Genomic DNA, 18,680 nt, shown 5'->3' with positions numbered 1-18,680 from the left:
CTTGTCTGAAAGTATCACCCTAACCATTCTCTCTGCTCCTCCCAAGACCTCCTGCTCGCTGGCTCCCTTGTCAACTCCTCCCATGCTCGCCTCCAGGACTTCTCTAGAGTCTCTCCCATTCTCTGGAACTCTTTACCCCAACTTGTCAATCTGTCTCCTACTCTGACTGCCTTTAGGCGATCACTAAAGACTTATCTCCTCAGGGAAGCCTATCCCGCCTCAAACTACCCGCTGAACTATCTTTCTCAAACAATTCATCCCAACACAGCTACCTCCTCATGTATCACTTGCCCCCTCCGCTTAGATTGTAAGCTCTCACGGGCAGGAACCTCCTTACCACCTTGTCTTGAATTGTATTGTAATGTCTTCCCCATATTGTAAAGCGCTGTACAAACTGTTGGCGCTATATAAATCCTGTAATAATAATAATAATAATAATAATAATTGTTTATTGATACCAGGAACTTGCCATGTTGCTTATATGAAGGAGGAATGGTGGATGCAGCCAGCAGGGTGCCGGTCTTAAGAATACATGGTGCATATTCATATTTTTTCTGCTTGTGCAAACACGGGAACCATTCACATCCGGCTGGGGTTACTATTGTTTACTAGTAAATAAAATTCCTTTATTGTCCATTTGACGGAATTGGGAATTCTGAAACAGTCGTGTTATATGCTGCTGCCTACAGGAGGTTTAAACACTGGCAAACTGAAAACACCATTGAAGGTTAGCCCCCTATAACCTTCACTCTAATCAGCATGTTTCAGTTGTTTGCTAGTGTCCTCGGAGGTTGGACAGCTCTGCTTGAAAAAAAGGTGTAATCATATTTTTACCTACTAGCCCTTTTATTTTATTTTTTCTTTAATGGCTTTTATCAAGATCATTAATTGAGATATGGACTTTCTAGCTTTTAGTGTCCAGTTACAGGATCATTCTGTCTATAGGGGTTCTATGAGCTCTGCAGCAGCATCCTTTGCAGAGTCTGTATCTGACACTATTGAGACCGTGAGTCAGACTGGGTCTGCAGCCCCCATTCTCATTTCTGATTCAGAATCCCAACAGTCTGGAAAAGCTGTTATTGGGTCACCTCAGTGTTTTGCAATTGACATACAAGAGGTTCTTTCAAACCCTATTTAGGCAGTACCTATCACACTGCTGCTATAGGTCTGGGGGCTTGTAGGGCTTGTTCACACTGGATACATTGAGCTGCGTTTTTATGCATACTACCCAGCTCAACAGACATGGTGTGAACAAGCTCTTACAGCTTCTATGGCATCAAAGACCTTTCCGCTGCTTTCTCTATGTGGGCTGGGAAAGGTGATCTGTGCTCAATGTGCTCCAGTAATTCTTGTCTGAAAGTATCACCCTAACCATTCTCTCTGCTCCTCCCAAGACCTCCTGCTCGCTGGCTCCCTTGTCAACTCCTCCCATGCTCGCCTCCAGGACTTCTCTAGAGTCTCTCCCATTCTCTGGAACTCTTTACCCCAACTTGTCAATCTGTCTCCTACTCTGACTGCCTTTAGGCGATCACTAAAGACTTATCTCCTCAGGGAAGCCTATCCCGCCTCAAACTACCCGCTGAACTATCTTTCTCAAACAATTCATCCCAACACAGCTACCTCCTCATGTATCACTTGCCCCCTCCGCTTAGATTGTAAGCTCTCACGGGCAGGAACCTCCTTACCACCTTGTCTTGAATTGTATTGTAATGTCTTCCCCATATTGTAAAGCGCTGTACAAACTGTTGGCGCTATATAAATCCTGTAATAATAATAATAATAATAATAATAATTGTTTATTGATACCAGGAACTTGCCATGTTGCTTATATGAAGGAGGAATGGTGGATGCAGCCAGCAGGGTGCCGGTCTTAAGAATACATGGTGCATATTCATATTTTTTCTGCTTGTGCAAACACGGGAACCATTCACATCCGGCTGGGGTTACTATTGTTTACTAGTAAATAAAATTCCTTTATTGTCCATTTGACGGAATTGGGAATTCTGAAACAGTCGTGTTATATGCTGCTGCCTACAGGAGGTTTAAACACTGGCAAACTGAAAACACCATTGAAGGTTAGCCCCCTATAACCTTCACTCTAATCAGCATGTTTCAGTTGTTTGCTAGTGTCCTCGGAGGTTGGACAGCTCTGCTTGAAAAAAAGGTGTAATCATATTTTTACCTACTAGCCCTTTTATTTTATTTTTTCTTTAATGGCTTTTATCAAGATCATTAATTGAGATATGGACTTTCTAGCTTTTAGTGTCCAGTTACAGGATCATTCTGTCTATAGGGGTTCTATGAGCTCTGCAGCAGCATCCTTTGCAGAGTCTGTATCTGACACTATTGAGACCGTGAGTCAGACTGGGTCTGCAGCCCCCATTCTCATTTCTGATTCAGAATCCCAACAGTCTGGAAAAGCTGTTATTGGGTCACCTCAGTGTTTTGCAATTGACATACAAGAGGTTCTTTCAAACCCTATTTAGGCAGTACCTATCACACTGCTGCTATAGGTCTGGGGGCTTGTAGGGCTTGTTCACACTGGATACATTGAGCTGCGTTTTTATGCATACTACCCAGCTCAACAGACATGGTGTGAACAAGCTCTTACAGCTTCTATGGCATCAAAGACCTTTCCGCTGCTTTCTCTATGTGGGCTGGGAAAGGTGATCTGTGCTCAATGTGCTCCAGTAATCCATGTTAACAGATATAGTACTAGAAGGGTCGAAATTATACTTACCTTTGGGAACTTCACCGATAGGAAGTTGAATTCTCTCCTTGTATCCCAGTTGTAGTTAACTGGTTTGGCCCTCTGTTCTGTGTTGGTGGTAATTGTAATCTATCCAAATGGATTAAACTCCATAGAGAGGATCCTTCCACCCCTGGGTTAGGTCCCCATGTTATGGAGCCGTTGGAGGTGGTGTCTGGAGCCTTGTGCTTTTAACTGTCATTGTTTATGACAAGCCTCTGATATTGTGTCACACATAGGACTGATTTCTGTACAAATGCATAGGGGCACTCTAGCTATGTGTGTGGGATGCTGAGGAGATGTCAAAGGAACAGCTGATTTGTCTTCATTTCAAGGAACGTTGTCTCTTTGGACCAGCTCTTACACTAGCTATGCCTTGTTGCAGCCAAAGTATATTCATATTAAAGTGTAGTGAATCTATGGAAGGGTGAGAGGAGCCCTGTCCCCTTTCTTCCTCATCTGCCTTAGCACTGCATACTTTCAAATCTTCTAAATCTAAATTCCTCTCAGACTGTAGGTCCAGCAGCCAAAGATCTGCTAATGCTTCTGGCAAGTCTTTGGTATAATTCTACAAATAGAGGCTGTTTGCACAACTGGGTATCAGGCCTCCTTGGCTTTCGGATGCTCATGTTACCACCTTTCGCTCACAGGCTAATTATTTGTAGATGACCTCTATTATATCAGCCCTGCACCATGGGTTCTGTGCTTACTACGCAAAGCTGTGCCTTTACCCGGGCCACCCTGAGTTCACTGCACTCTCTGAACCCCTGTTCCTGGCTTAGTAGGAACTTGCCCTTCGGAAGTATTCCCTACAAGGGAATTCCTTTTTCTCCTCTGTTCCCTTGGATAATGCTGATCCTCCCTATTCCCTCCCCCCCAGAGGGGCCTTCTGAGTTACGTGTTCGGCTAGTACCTGTTTCCAATGCTCCCTTGCCTAGCTTGGTCCTGACTGCTCAGTGTTCTTAAGTCCACCCTAGTCCCTTTTCTTGGCATCCCCATTGTGGAACACTAATGCAACCTTCCTTGAAGAGGGTCAGTTTTCTGGACTCTAATTTCTCTGCCAGAATTCTCTCAAAGGGTCCAACTGTTCACCTCCAGGGAGGCTTGGACCTAGTAAGTGACCTGGTTCTGTAAGCTGGATGATTTTGAGGAAAATACTTTCAACCTCTTTATTCCCTTTTAAAGGCACCATTTTGCTTCTGGGCATCTCTATCCTGTAGTCTTAATTCTGCGGACAGAGATTGTGCACTCGGGTGTGCTTTAGCTCCTGCATGGCAGGAAGAAACCATCACTAGAGGGCTTAGTGTTCCCATGGATTTTCAGAAAACGGCTCATTGCATAAGCCTGCTGCAGGAATTTCCCGTTGGAAATTTCATGCACTTTGGGGTTCTTGTGGGATTGGATTATTTGGAGTCAGGACTTCTACTGTGGGTGATTCACAGCCTCTAGGGGACGATACTCAAAATATCTTTCCTGCTTCTGTCCTTAATCAAATGATTAGTCTTACCTGTCTGGCTGAGGTTCTTTCTCCTCACTCCACGGATGTGACCGCTGCTCTAGATTGGGGCAGGTCTGAGGACTTGTAATCCCTTGTCCGAAATCAGGTTTGCAGTCCCTGCAGGGGGTTTTCCCTGTAAGATTCCAGTAACACTGCCAGGTGTCCTTGTAGACAGGTCTGCTCATCCCACTGTTTTCTGGTGTTGTTTGACGTATAGGGTTGTTTTCTTCCCACTAATGTCTATCTTGGTGGGGCTTACTTCTGCACCCTTATACTCACTTTAAGATTGGATAGCCGTCCTAGACATTACTCCTTCTTGGAGCCTTTCTTCTCTGTGCCCTTTTCCTTTGATGTTGATTCTTGTCCTGATCTGAGCAAAAGGTTCATCCTCTGTGACCTTCCCTGTGTTGTTAGCAGTGCTGCTCTCTTCTGGTTCAGATTCAGGTTTTGGTCTTTCTAGTTGTTGCACACAGCTCGTTCTATTTAATCCATGAGTGGTTATTGTCCACCCCTCAGTTGGACTGCTTTTGGATGTTCCATCTGTTTCAGAATTTCTGTGCCCCTCCATTAACAATAAGGAATATAAGATTTTTGTACTTGGAGTATAATCTTGAAGTTCATTGAGGGACACAGGTCCCACCACTCTGTTGATTGGCCCTATGTACTTCTCACTCACAAATCTGAGGCATGCTGGATACAGGAGGGGTGATGCAGGGGCTGGCTGTAATTTTTTTAATGTATTTTTATTGCCCAAACCTCTTGTAGATGACAACAAATAACCCAGTGTCCCTCAGTGACTTACATTTTTTTTTATGGCAAGTACAAAAATCTTAGTATAGTGGATAAGGTGAATACAATTAGCACAATTCTCATTAACCTCACAAAGCCAGGTAAATACTATGTGGTTTTGGAAATTCCCTGAAAGTAGGTAAAGAATCAGTTGCATGCCACCCTTACAATACTTTACTACTCCCCTTATGTTTCAAACCTTGGCTGTGAATCAACAACTAGTGTAACAAAAGAACCACATGTGCACAACAAAGTTGCAAAATGTTTAGTCTCTAGCTGGGTGGTGGGGGAAAAGAGGGTGTCTATATTGTAGAAGCACAGGCACACACAGCCCACCAGAATGTTTGTCATAATAATCCAGTATACAATTTACAGTTGCATATGCTCTTTAGAGTTGCTTTATTTTTTACTGCAACAGTATCGCATTTTTATGCAGCACTCATTGAGAACTATATACAGTTTATTCATTTATGCATTCATTCATATGTGTTTGCTTTAGCTACACTGTAACTATTACAGATGCTAGTTCCATAAAGTGTAACTATTTTGCATTTTCATTTTTTGCTCTGTTTGAAACTGTTGTTTGTAGATTGATGCACTACAGGCAGAAATAGCGGCTTTGAAGTCTCTTCTTTCAACATCTCCAACTTCCCCCACAAAAGAACAGCCTGGAGGGAAGGCTCCGTTCAAAAAAGGCCATGTCCGAAACAAAAGCACTAGCAGCGCTATGGTTGGCAGCAATCTTGACCTCACTGTAATGCAGCCAATAGTAAAGAAATCTAAAGAGGTAAATAAAATAGTATTTTTTATAGTTATTCGTGTTATTCCAGAATAGTCATATGTTCCTTTAAACGTGATGAATCATTGTTGCTTGTTTGCCCTTGTCTTTATCAAGCACATACAAATATTGATTAACTGGTAAGTATCTCTGCTATTCCCTCCCCTGCTTGGTATGTACTAATTTTGTCAGAAGGATCCTGTGTGATTTATGTAATGAGCAATGGTCTGTATAACATGTACTATTTAAATGCAGTGAATGTTCTTTTGCTAGTCAGAAGAAGATAGCATTAGGGAAAGCTCAAACTGGTAATGCTGCATCTTAAAGCCTCTTTTAGAACTTCAGAAAGAAGGCATCAGGAAAATTCAATGTCAGATCTCCCTTATCTAGTAAAGGGGATAAAAGTAAAGTAGTTCAGTCAAATTTAGTTAGGAATATTATAAAAATGAACACTATTTTGCAAAAATATTTAACAATTCTTTATGGGAATATGATTTAACGTAAGAGTCTTAACAATCTTGTCAGTGGTTGCAAAAAAGAGACTTGGGCAGAGGTCTCTTCCCTTGTTAATTTCGTAGTAGTACAAGTAAGAGGACAGAGTTGAATAATATGAGATGTATTTACAAAGCAGTGAATGTCACATTCATCACAAATCACTGCAGATATGTCTTTATGTGCGTTTAAATGCAGTGAATGTTTGGTGAATGCCACATTCACTGCTTTGTAAATTTATCCCTGCATACTTGGAAAATTCAGTATGTGGGTTGAACTACAGGAAGATTAAGCGACCATTTAGAAAGATCATTTAGTGTAGTTTATCAGGTACCAACTATCTACTCAAAGGCAAAAACATGGAAATTGTGTATATTTTACATGTGCTGCTATATTAAATAATGAACCCTAAAATAATGAATTTAATATGGTTATTTGTTTTCTGTGTCCTTATAGGAGAACAGGATCTGGCCCCAGTGGTGTTTGAGGGTGGCTTACAATAATAATAGATATTATATAGAACAGTGCTTGAAAATTGAAGCTAAGCACATGCACTAAAATCAACAACCTCCTATGTGGCAAGTTATTGATGTTGTGACTTAAGCCTCTCTAAGATTTTAGAGGAGGGAGGATTCCATAAGAATTATGAACTCGGCCCCGCCCCCTTCCAAATAATTTGGACCCGTCCTTGTCCTGACACTGCTTACAAAGGCAGTTGTGAAAGGTAAAATAGATGGTTCAGAATTGGCCTACCCTTGTAAAAATGGCATGTGTCCATGCTCTTACATAGCTGAGGACAGCTGCAGAGTTTACCTTCCTGAACCCTTATTTCAGTCACCATTACCACCTCACTCCTGTTTTTGTCGGTGTTCTAAGAAAATTACAGTTTTGTAATCAACATGAAATTCTTTGTTCTAAGTTCATTGAGGGACACAGGTGGTGATCCATAGCCTTCTGCTGCAGATTGCACTAAAACCATCTGGTTCGAATCTGTGCATTACCACCTATGTCCCTCAATGAATAAAGGCAAAAACTTGTGTTTCTACACAACGTATAGCTTCACTCTAGGCAAGAAGCTTAATTCACAGTTGAAATAGATGTATGTGAAATGTCTTACTTGCCAAAAGTTTTTTTTCAATGATCCAGAAAAGCAAGCGCATCCAGATTGCATAGACAGATGACCTCCATGTTCTACACAGTTAATCAATATAGCTTGTTAACCTGCCGGTCTGCATCTTGCTTACTGGAGAATGGAGGAGCATCAGGACACTGAGGTGGTTATCACTCTGCCCATTCCTCATATCATTAAAATAAGTTAATTTTTCAGAGAAGTGCAATTATTTTTTCTGCCCCTCTCTCTTGACCTTCCCCTCCACAGATACATAGTTAAGGAGTTTCAGTGCCTGTGACTGCCTACGTTTGTTTACATCCCACACTGAAGTCCTCTTACTGCTACCTCTGGTCACTTGTGGATGTTGTATATGCTGTATTTCCTTCATGGATCACTTAGGGCTTGTTCACACCTAATTCAGTGCGTTGCACTGGATCACATAATTAAGCCTCACAGCATTGCCCGTGGTCTGGTGCAATCGCAAAAAATGTGCATGCACTATTTTTTTCTGAACACACCGCAGGCATTGCTGTGCCACGCATTCTGATGCTGGAGGCTTGGCTGCGGTGTCATTGACTTGAATGCACCACCACGCCCCCTCCTGCCTCAGAACACAGGAAGGCTTAATTATGCGATCCAGTGCGTTCCAGCCACTAACCGTACTGGAACTCACTGGATTAGGTGTGAACAAGCTCTAACAGCTGAATGCTAGGCAGATCCCTTAAAGGAGAATTATGGGGTTAGTGAAAAACACTCATCCCTATAATTCAAGCCGACCTGTGACAAAGAAGCTGTCACAGTTTGGCTCTATTGGACAAAAAGTCAGCAAACTCACACGGCCAATCGCTGACTTCTCAATCTTCTTGCTGCACAGAGTGGTGACTGTCAGTCACCGCTCCCCGCAAGGATTCCCCCTTCCCTCTCCATTTCTCCAGCGCTGACTGAGGGAACAGACGGGAGAGGGCGAGCATAGGTGGCTCTGCCTCTAGAGTCAATCAGCCAGCGGGGTGGATCTCGACAGTATTGTCGGGATCCGTCCCGGCTGCAGTGCTCTCCGCATATAGTGGCCAATAGTCCGCTTTATACTGAGTTTTGGGTCACCAGAGGACACAGTATATATCCTCCCGTGACCCTGAGAACTATGGGCAAAAAAGGTTGCCCCATAGTTCTCCTTTTAATTATTATTTGGTTTTTAAACGTGAGCAGAAAAAGTCCCTGCATTGAAGTTTAAAATTCAGTACAACCTGTTTCCAGCTGCTGTACTGGTTAACATTTTAGCCTCTAGGTATATATATGTATTCAGTCTGTTTCTGAATTTTTGAGAATATGCACAGAAATCTCTTCGCTTTTAGGAAAGATTATGAGTTCTAAAAGTTTGCAATCAGACGTGTGTCATTTAACTTTGAATCCAAACTGTGTTTTCAAAATAAAGCAAACAATCCAGACCCAGATAAGCGGCTATTCTTGGGCGTGTTGCTGAGTTTCAGGCTAGTTGTACAAAGGGTTTTTGTATCTGCTATTTTTTATGGTCTTGACGTAATGTTAGGTCCTATTGCAGCTTTATGTAAATGATAACATTCTGGTCTGTTTATAGTAGTACAGGATTGTCTTTTTAAAAAAGTCTCTTCTGTGGTTTTGTTAACTGATTTCGGAAATGTGTTTGCAATTCTACCTATGTATGCCGGTAATAAATGTAATGCTACTATATTTATATGTGTTGTAAAGGACTTGTGAACTAATGACTTATTAGAGATTATTGGTGATGACTCTTGGCATTCCTGTCATTGCAGCAGTCTCACTCAGACCCCTATTAATGGTGTATGTTGGCATCATTACGTACTTGCTGCGGAAAATATTGGGATTGTTTCCAAGGCGGTGTGCAAATGTGGTTCAGAGAACCAATTGTTCGCTATGCTGAAATTACATCCTGAACTTTACTGGGGCTAAAAGCTGCTCTTTTCATTCCTGTATTTAAGAACACGACTGAAACCTTAAAGCTGGCTATACACAGTAGAAAAGAAATCTAACAGATCCCCCATACAGGCTAAACAGAATGGATGGACTGCTCTCCCCAGTGTGCTGTTTGTGTTATAACGGCCAACAATTTTTAGCCTGGCTTCTTTGACCAAAGGCGACTTAGTAGTCGATTTTGTCAAGGTGGGAGGGGCACCCACTGTCAGAATTTAGTATTTTAATAGTGTATAGCCAGCTTTAGGGTCAGCTTGTATTTCCCTCTAGCACAAGAAAGGCCAGTGCTTTTTCTAATATCATCCTATTAATACTCTGAGAACTATGTCAGCTGCTATTTCTGATTTTTCTCTCTAAAAATTTTAGTTTCTTCGTTTCTCATGCGTAAACCAGCCACTTAGAAAATATTATACATTTATTATTTAAAATCTCATTGGACATACTAAATGCACCAGTTAACACCAACACCAGTTCAACATCTAAAATTGGTTATTGCAACAACCCATTCACTCATAAAACACAGAAATGCACTCTAAGGAGGAGCTGATCAGCATAATAAGTGGTACCAGATTAAACTCAAAAATTAATTCCTCAAACATACTTCCTACTTGAATATTTCCTATTGAATACTTCCTATTCATTCGTGATTGTGTACATAGTAACTCATAGTATCTCCACAATGTATGAATGAACAGGAACACTCAGATCCCCTCAGATCATCTCACTTCTTTTTCTTGGGAAAATAGATGATCACATGTCCAGACTCCAGAACAGTGTATTATTGTATAGTGTGGCACAGCTGTATCCAATTCTGCAAACCTGGCTTTATATTATAAAGTTCTTATAATATAAAGCCAGGTATGCAGAATTGGATATAGCTGTGCCACACAACAGAGTGTTCTTGTTCTTCATAATATTAAGAAACTGACCTAAAATCATGATTTTGTATTGTTAATAATGTCACTGCAAGTTCTATGTGCTAATAAGTCACTGCATAGCTGATTGAATTAGTTTCTGTTTATTCCTAAGCTGTTGTTTGGAAATTGGGAATTATATAGGCATCATTTTAAAAAGGATGCACCATAATTTCAGCCGCCAAAACATATCTGCCAAAATGGCACTTTTGGCAAAATGCCAAAAGTACCATCTTTCAGCTGAAATTGCGGTGCATGCCTAGTTTCTCTCCTTCCCACTGTGCGCTGCTCTGTCTCCCCTCTGACACAGCACATCATCCAGCAGGGAGGAGAGAAACTGTCAGAGGAGGCCGAGAGGTGCAGGGGGGGAGAGCCCTGTGAGTTGCGATGTCACAGGAGGCCGGGCTCTCCTGCCGCACAGCCCCCCTCAGTCTCCTTTGACTGATTCGGATCAGACCGATGACGGATTCGGATGGAGAGTGCTGGAGACAGCCATACGCTGTCACAGAATCCCGAGGCGGCGGTGAGGGGGAGGAGTCGGCTGTCAAAATAGACTAAGCTCTCCTCCCTGCACCGCTGGCTTACCCTCCTGTGACAGCGAGTCAGGATGGAAAGCGGTACAAGCAGTCAGTGATCGCTGACTGATGGTAAATAACTAGGCATAGTGTGAGTTACTATGTACCAGTTCTAAATGAATAGGAAGTGATCTACATCACTTCCTATTCATTCGTGATTGTGTACATAGTAACTCATAGTATCTCCACAATGTATGAATGAACAGGAACACTCAGTATAGAGGATTCCTGTTCATTGATAACAGGGGCTGCAAAAAAAAAAGAGATCGAGGACTTTGTGTTCTCAATCTCTTTTTCTGTTTTAAAAGGGAAATGCCAGGGGTCTGTTTAGACCCTTGATATTTCACCAAAGCCCCAAACAGTAAGTTAAAAAATAAGAATATTTAAAATAAATAAATGAAAATAAAATATACCAAAATTAAAAGGTTTATAAAAAACATAAAAATAAAATATTTGAAAACAGGTAAAAAATATATATATTTTTGGCTTTGATTTCAGCCTGTAATTTTGTTTTTTATTTTTGGTTTAAAATTTTCATTTAGGTGCACTTGTAATTTTAAACATTGCATTCTTTTAATTGGTGTCAGGATCATGTGTGATTTTATTTATCTGCTACATGCATACATACAACTGTTGTATATATTTCTAGGCAATACAATATAGTGCCTATATAGTAATATAGTGTGCATGTCTTAATATTGGCAGTAGTGTCAGCTTGATCCTGTGTTTAAATAGCAGTCTTGACATATTTTATAGACAAATGGACATAACTTCGATTCTGGGTATTGTTGAGAATTTCTTAAAAAGAGGATGCCTTTTGAGATGTTTATAATTGTAGGATTATACATTTCTGTTGCTGATACAACTGTTATATTTTATATTGTAGATTGATTCAACACTTTACAATGAATTCAAAGTGTGGAAAGAGGAGCCCTTGATGGACAGAACATGCACATTCCTAAAAAGAATTTATCAGGAGGACATATGTCCCTGTTTAACATTTCCAAAGAATGAGGTAAACTATTTGTCTCACTCTTTTATTGATCACAAGAGAGGATGCTTTCTTTCCTTCATGATTGGCCTGTTAAAGGGGAACACTATTTAGTCATTCCTGGCACTGACTTGGCTCATGCCAATACTTCAGTGATTGGCCAGGAAAACCAATTGCTGCCGGAACTATGCAATCAATTTGCCACTGTTGAAATTATCTATAGCAACCTCTGGAGGAGCCCTAGCGTTCCAGGGAAGTCGGGTTGAGAAGGTCTACATTAGTTCTATAACCAAATGGTATGTGATCTTGGGACTTTGGCGCTACTAGTGTGTGGTATTAATGCGCAATCTGTTATACTTTGTTGTCTGTTTGGTGCAAAACACAACATGGCCTATTTAAAACCACCACTAGCAAAACTGAGCTGTTTTTTATTTCATTCCTAGCTGGCTGCAGCTGTCCTGGAATCTGTTGAAAACAACACCTTAAGCATTGAACCTGCAGGGCTACAGCCTGTAAGATTCGTAAAAGCATCAGCTGTCGAATGTGGAGGACCAAAGTGAGTGTGAATTCTATTGTTTAGCAAATGAGCAGTATTATTACCTTGCTGAAATATTGCAGACCTGGAGCATCGTAATTCTTAAAAAATCTGCAATAAGTGTTTACAGCTTTTTGCTATTCATGCAGTTAGTCCAGACAATAATAATAATAATATGTAGAGGTTGATGATCATCTAACATGTCTGTGCAAGCAATAAAGGCAGTCTATTTCATTGGCAGTGATCTTTCAGGAACATAATTCATCTCAACTAAAAATATTCATCTATAGCCAGTTTTAAATTGAGAATTCAGCTTGTCTGGAAATCGCTGTTTGCTATGGACTTGGGGGTTTTACTCCTTCTAGCAAAAAAGCAGATCTTTTTTCAAGGCCAAAATCTTAGTTGACCAAAAAAAGTCTTCTGTTTAGTTTTTTTAGGGAATGGCCAACTATTAGATCTTTGCAACAGGCGGTGTCGGTCTACTTATGCAAGGGTTATATTTTAGGAACAAAACTCAACCATAATAAATAAACCAAAGGAGACAGAGTTTGGCTAGTGATCTGTCAGGAAAATCGACTAGGTAATCAAAAAAATTGAAGTGCCAGCCAGAGTTATGTGTAACCAAAATACTTATCCCTGGAACAACAGACTTGGATACTGGCAAATATATTTCTTTAATAGGAAAAAAACCCAGAATAAATGCAAATAAAATAGTGTTAATAAGTATGAATTTAACACACTATAACATGGGGTTAAGAGGCACAGGATCATATACGGTAGGTGGCAAATATCACACACTCTGAGATCTGGCTACCCTCACAATCTATGTGACCTGGTTACCCACACAATTCCTAAAATAAATATATAATAGTGCAAACAATGTGAAATGAGTCCAGGAGTTCAGAAAGTAAAAACAAATATTGTCTGGATGGTAATTTGACTTTTAACTTCTTGTCACTAGTATAGCGGCCATCCTCTATTTAAAGAGATAACTCTACCTGCATAGGAACAGTGAAGAAACAAACTTATTGAGGGTTTTTGAGAACTGTTGAAACCAGTTAAAATTCAGAGACACTTTGGATCTGAAAAAAGTAGTGGTGTAAGCATATCGGTAGAAATTCTGTTAACTGCACTGGTAGAGCAACCTCTTCAGGGCTTGTAATATCTGTTTGTGTCCCACCTTGTTTAAAAGTGCTTAGAATTTAGCTCTATAAGACCATTTGCAGAGTACTAGAATCAGTTCCCATTAGATTTATTTATGCTTGGAGTTTGTATCTCCCCATGCCTGTTAGAATTTCTTACCACAAACCTAAAAAACATTTCCTAGGTTAATTTTGGCTTTCACTTGAAACTTTCCCTAATGTATTTGTATGCATGACTGTGGTAGAGACATTAGACTGTATGTATGACTATTGCAGAGACACAGATCTGAAGTACAAAACCCGAAACATATCTGTCTAGTAGCTCGGTTAATTCTTTCACATAATAGACTTAATCAGTTAGTGAACTGTTAGGGTTCCTCAGGAAAGCGACTCTGAAGGGACTCGAACCCATGCCTCCAGGTAGGACTTATCTCGTTAAGCTTTCCCATAATTTGAGCTTCAGACAAGTACTTGGGAATAAAGAGTCACACCAAATTGTGTATTCACTCTACAGTATATTCAAAGGTTTATTGTTAAAACAAAAGGTTATATGTGAAACTAAAAGGGGGATGGTGGAGCATGGACCAATAAAATTAATACATGTATACAAAACTACAAAACTAATTATGATAATAAGGATCAGGAGACAACCTTGCGGGGGATTTGCAAAGTAAACAAGCAAAGACACAAACCGAGATAAGAGATACAATTTGCAAATGACTAACACCTCAAACTGGTTTCTGTAGGATATACTAAAAAACACAATTTTGCTTGCTCAGATATTAACCATGTAAAACCCAGAAATAGTCAAATGAAATGAATCACCTTTTCATGAACCTCTTCAAAATGCATTTATTTCCTCATTTGGATTGTAGGTTATTTTAGGCCAGGGGCGCCCACAATTTTTCATCTGGAGATCAACTTTTCAAATGACGAGCTCAATGAGATCTACCAACGAAAAAACACCTGGGGGAGGGGGCGTGATGGTGCATTGAAGTCAATGGCACTGCAGCCAGGCCCCTCACTCACAGTGCGATCGCCTGCACCCAGGACCCAGGCACATTAGTGCTTGCGTTCCGGTCCAGTGCAATCGGCAACAGGGCTGCAAGCACTATTTTTGCAGATCACACTGGACTGGAATGCAGGCACTAATGTGCCTGCGTTCCGGGTGCGGGCGATCGAACTGTGGGCTGGGGGGACATGGCTGTGGTGCAACCCCACGCCCCTAAATGCATGGAGTCGACCGGCTTGCATTCCAGTGCGCTCTAGAGGCGCCGGCGTCCTATCCTCTCGTGGTGCTCGTGTGGCCGACGCTGCACACGGGGAGAGGTGTCTCGCCCCTTTCCGTAGCGGCGTCTGACACATTCAGCCGCACGAGCAGCGCGGGAGCATAGCCGTAGCTAGCTCCCATTGCACACGTGCCAAGAAAAAAAAAAAGGTGCCCCTAACAGGCGTGTGACGTCATCCAGCGCCCTGCCTCCAGGATTTTTTATTTTGATTTTTTTACTATTTTTTATTTTATTTTTATTATTTCTTATTTAATTTTAATATTTTTTTTTTTAACTCTTGGGGGGGCTTTGGGGAAATATTGGGGGTTTAAACAGCCCCCTGATATTTCCCTTTTAAAAAATAGAAAAAGAAATTGAGGACACAAAGTCCTCAATCTCTTTTTCTGCAGCCGCTATAACCACGGAGCCAGCAGCATGTCCGGTGAGGAGAGCCGCCGGCTGTCAGATCCAGGCCGAGCGGCTCTCCTCACCGCTTGGCGTGCTGCTGTGATAGCGGCTCCGTCCTCCGCACCCCACCGCCGACTGCAGCTTCACTTTTCCTCGAATCCCCGCCGCATACATATGGGGGAGAGCAGCGGGGATCCAAAGAAGACAGGACATCGCAATCTACCAGTGATCGCTACGCGATTGACTAGTAGATCGCGATTTACCTAATGGCCACCCCTGTTTTAGGCCATGGAGAAGAGTGTAAAGTTAGATTGGTCTATGTGGGCCAAACTGGTTAAGAATCTTATCTTTATATGTGGTACTCTTTAATTTTATATATGCTTCTTCAGTCACTGTAGTTGATGTATATTTTATATTTACTTTACCTAGGAAGTGTGCTTTGAGTGGTCAAACAAAGACTTGTAAGCACAGGATTAAACTTGGAGATTCCAGCAATTATTATTATATTTCTCCATGTTGTAGATATAGGGTGAGTAAAATCCATTATGTGGCTCTTTTTCTTTATGGATGCATAAAACAACACTCACTCATTAATTTTCATTGTGATTATTTTAGATTACCTCTGTATGTAATTTCTTCACATATATTCGGTACATTCATCAAGGACTGGTAAAGCAGCAGGATGGTGAGTGAGAAACAGCATTCCACTTGGTATAAGGTTGTAATTGTTGTCTACATTGAAAATAGATGTTTGTGTAATTTGTGATGCTGTGATTAGGGAGGCACCTATACCGAGTATTTAGACAAGTACACCCAAATGCTCCGATGCCTAGCCCGATACCCGAAGCCCTGGTATCAGGAAGCTGGGCAGCAAGTGATTACATGCTGTCTGGCTTCCTGATTTGCCGGGAAGCCAGCTCCATGCTCCCTCGTCACTTGTGGAAGCATAGAGACAGATTCCTGGCTAATCAGGAAGCCAGGTGGCGAGTCATTACACGCCGCCTGGCTTACTTAATGGGACGAGTATCAGCGAGTACCAAAAACAAACGAACCCGAAAAACCGGTATTGGTAAATCCCTAGTTGTGACCATTTACAATACTTGGCAAAGTCAAAATTAGAAAAGTTGGGGTTTTTGGGCAGCCGACTGACAACTTTACAAACCAAACATCTTTTGAAAAAATATTAATTTTATTTGATTAAAAGGTAATTAGAATAAATAAAATTTGACAACATGATTCTCCTATAAGCTTCCTCCATACTGATTATAGTTCATTCAAAAGGGATAACATTTAAAAGATTTGTACAATGAAACATGATTAGAAAACATGATATGATAGTTCATGGACACAATACATGATCAGTATAGAAAGGGTGATGGAGGAGCTTGATTTTCTCGACGTTTCGCGCTGAATAGCGCTTCTTCAGGAGATGGAGAGGGAGGTTGTCTATACAATTTAAGGAAAAATATATAAAGAGTATAAACATCAATAAACTTCTAATACAACCACTTGACGTTGTCTAGTGGTATGGTAAACAGGTGGATATATATATATAAATATATCACCTACCCTTGGAGTCTGTGTGCGTCCCGGTTGTTCCACCCGGCTCAGACGGTAAGAAGTAAAAGCATAAGGCAGGGGGAAAAGAGACCAGAGAAGGAGAAGAAATGGAGGCCCTAAAAACCCAGTGGAGGCAGACCCAATCAAGAGATGGCGGAAGTACCTTGTTTAAAAAAAAAAAGAATTGGAGGAAATCAATTGGGGCCTGAAGAGAGATCATAAAAACTAATCTGAGTATCAATGGGAGCAAACCACTGTACCATATCGTCCTTACTGGACATAGTGATTAAAGTAAGTAAATACATACCACAGTTTGCAAAGAATTGGAGGTAGAGACACAAGACTGTCAGCCAGCGTCGTAAGATAGCCGTTCCTCTCTTGAAATCGAGCCCCCAGCAGCTAATACAGCCCTCTCAGGCTGTACACTGATGCTGGGGGCTCGCGTGGGTGCTTATAATGGCGCTCCCCTGGTGACGTCATCAGGGGAGCCAGAACAGAAACTGTCTTTTTGGAGCAGGTAAGTTTCATACATTTTCCAGGCAGTATTAGCTCAAGCGGTGATGTCAACTTAGTAGTGTTGGATGTCCCCAAGTGCAGCGCCTGACATAAACAATAGGTCACACATTATATTCAGTATCTGTCATATGCTGAATAGAGCATTATTTAAGTAAGTGAGTACAGTGTGTAATAGTGGAGCTATTGATTTATCAGTCCTCTAGAAGTGTGTCAATGTGGCCATAAAATAACTTTATTACAAATAATAACAACATTGAAAATGAGTGGATGTGCCTTGCTCTTTGTTACCACATGTAAATGCATGTGGCTTGTCTGAAGCATGGGTTTCAAGATACATATATACAGGAATGTTTTAGTCATTCTTTTGCAGTCCTTGAATTTTGTAGCTCTAGGCACCTACCCAGTACATAGCAGATCTCGGTAAATAATAAGGAGCAACTACTAGGGACAAACCTGTATCAGTTCTACTATACAAAGCACACCACCGTGTACTGTAAAAGAAGTATAAAAACACACAAACAAGTACAGAATTAAGCATGTAGGTATCTATTAATCCATAGCTCCGTTATGCATACAGGGAAGTAGATGGGCTGGCACATTGAGCACATGAGTACATACCTAGTGTACAATGTTATAATGCATTTTTACAAATTAAAAATAAGTTAAACTACTGTGAGGATTATGAAGCAAATACCAAAAGGGCACTTAATTATGCAAATCTTAACATTACATCCTGAAATCGTACTATGACCCACTTTCTTCACCTCGCTATTAACCACTTCAAGACCAAGTGTTTAGACCCACTTCCTGGCCAGGCCATTTTTCAGTATTCAGCGCTGCGATACTTTGACTGACGTTTATTCCGTCATGCAACGCTGTACTGAAATGAATTTTATACCATTTTTTTAGGGACAGATAGAGCTTTATTTTGGTGGTATTTAATCACCACTGGGGGTTTTATTTTTTACTATAATTAGGAAAAATTACAGAAAATTTTGAAAAAAAAAAGTTTTTTTTTACATTATGTTAGGAAACACTTATTATTACCCAGTTTTTTGGTAAAATATAAAAGTCGGGGTCACGTCGGTTAACTAGACACCAAACATGTCAAGCTTTAAAATTGCGCGCACCTGCGACATCGCAGAAAACTACCATACCCAAAATTGGCCATAGGCGACGCTTTAAAAGCTTTTACCGCTCATCAGTTTAGTGTTATCAGTGATTGATGGCCCTAGACTTATTGCTCTCACTCATGTGCGGCACTCATGTGCAACATGTGCGGCGTAATGGGCGTAATCGTCTTTTTTGCACGTATGTCCCCCCGACGCATGTTTGCATGCGTTTATGTATGGGTGGGGACTTTTTTACATTTTTTTTTTTTTTTAA

At 40.9% G+C, this 18,680-nt stretch overlaps 1 protein-coding gene across 1 annotated transcript in view; it reads left to right on the top strand.

Moving 5' to 3' along the window:
* RAB3IP (RAB3A interacting protein) overlaps positions 1–18,680 on the top strand; it is a 50,528-nt gene that overhangs the window by 26,540 nt on the left and 5,308 nt on the right. The window contains exons 6-10 of the mRNA XM_018576347.1: positions 5,626–5,823; positions 11,761–11,889; positions 12,309–12,421; positions 15,648–15,747; positions 15,834–15,903. Of these exons, the coding sequence (XP_018431849.1) occupies positions 5,626–5,823; positions 11,761–11,889; positions 12,309–12,421; positions 15,648–15,747; positions 15,834–15,903 (610 nt within the window). The remainder of the gene's footprint in view (positions 1–5,625; positions 5,824–11,760; positions 11,890–12,308; positions 12,422–15,647; positions 15,748–15,833; positions 15,904–18,680) is intronic.

Source organism: Nanorana parkeri, unplaced genomic scaffold (genome assembly GCF_000935625.1).
Source record: "Nanorana parkeri isolate BGI_ZX_2015 unplaced genomic scaffold, ASM93562v1 scaffold65, whole genome shotgun sequence".
Classification (NCBI taxonomy): Eukaryota; Metazoa; Chordata; class Amphibia; order Anura; family Dicroglossidae; genus Nanorana; species Nanorana parkeri.
Note: the sequence above shows the minus strand (reverse complement) of the source record. Positions and strands in the feature narration are given on the sequence as shown.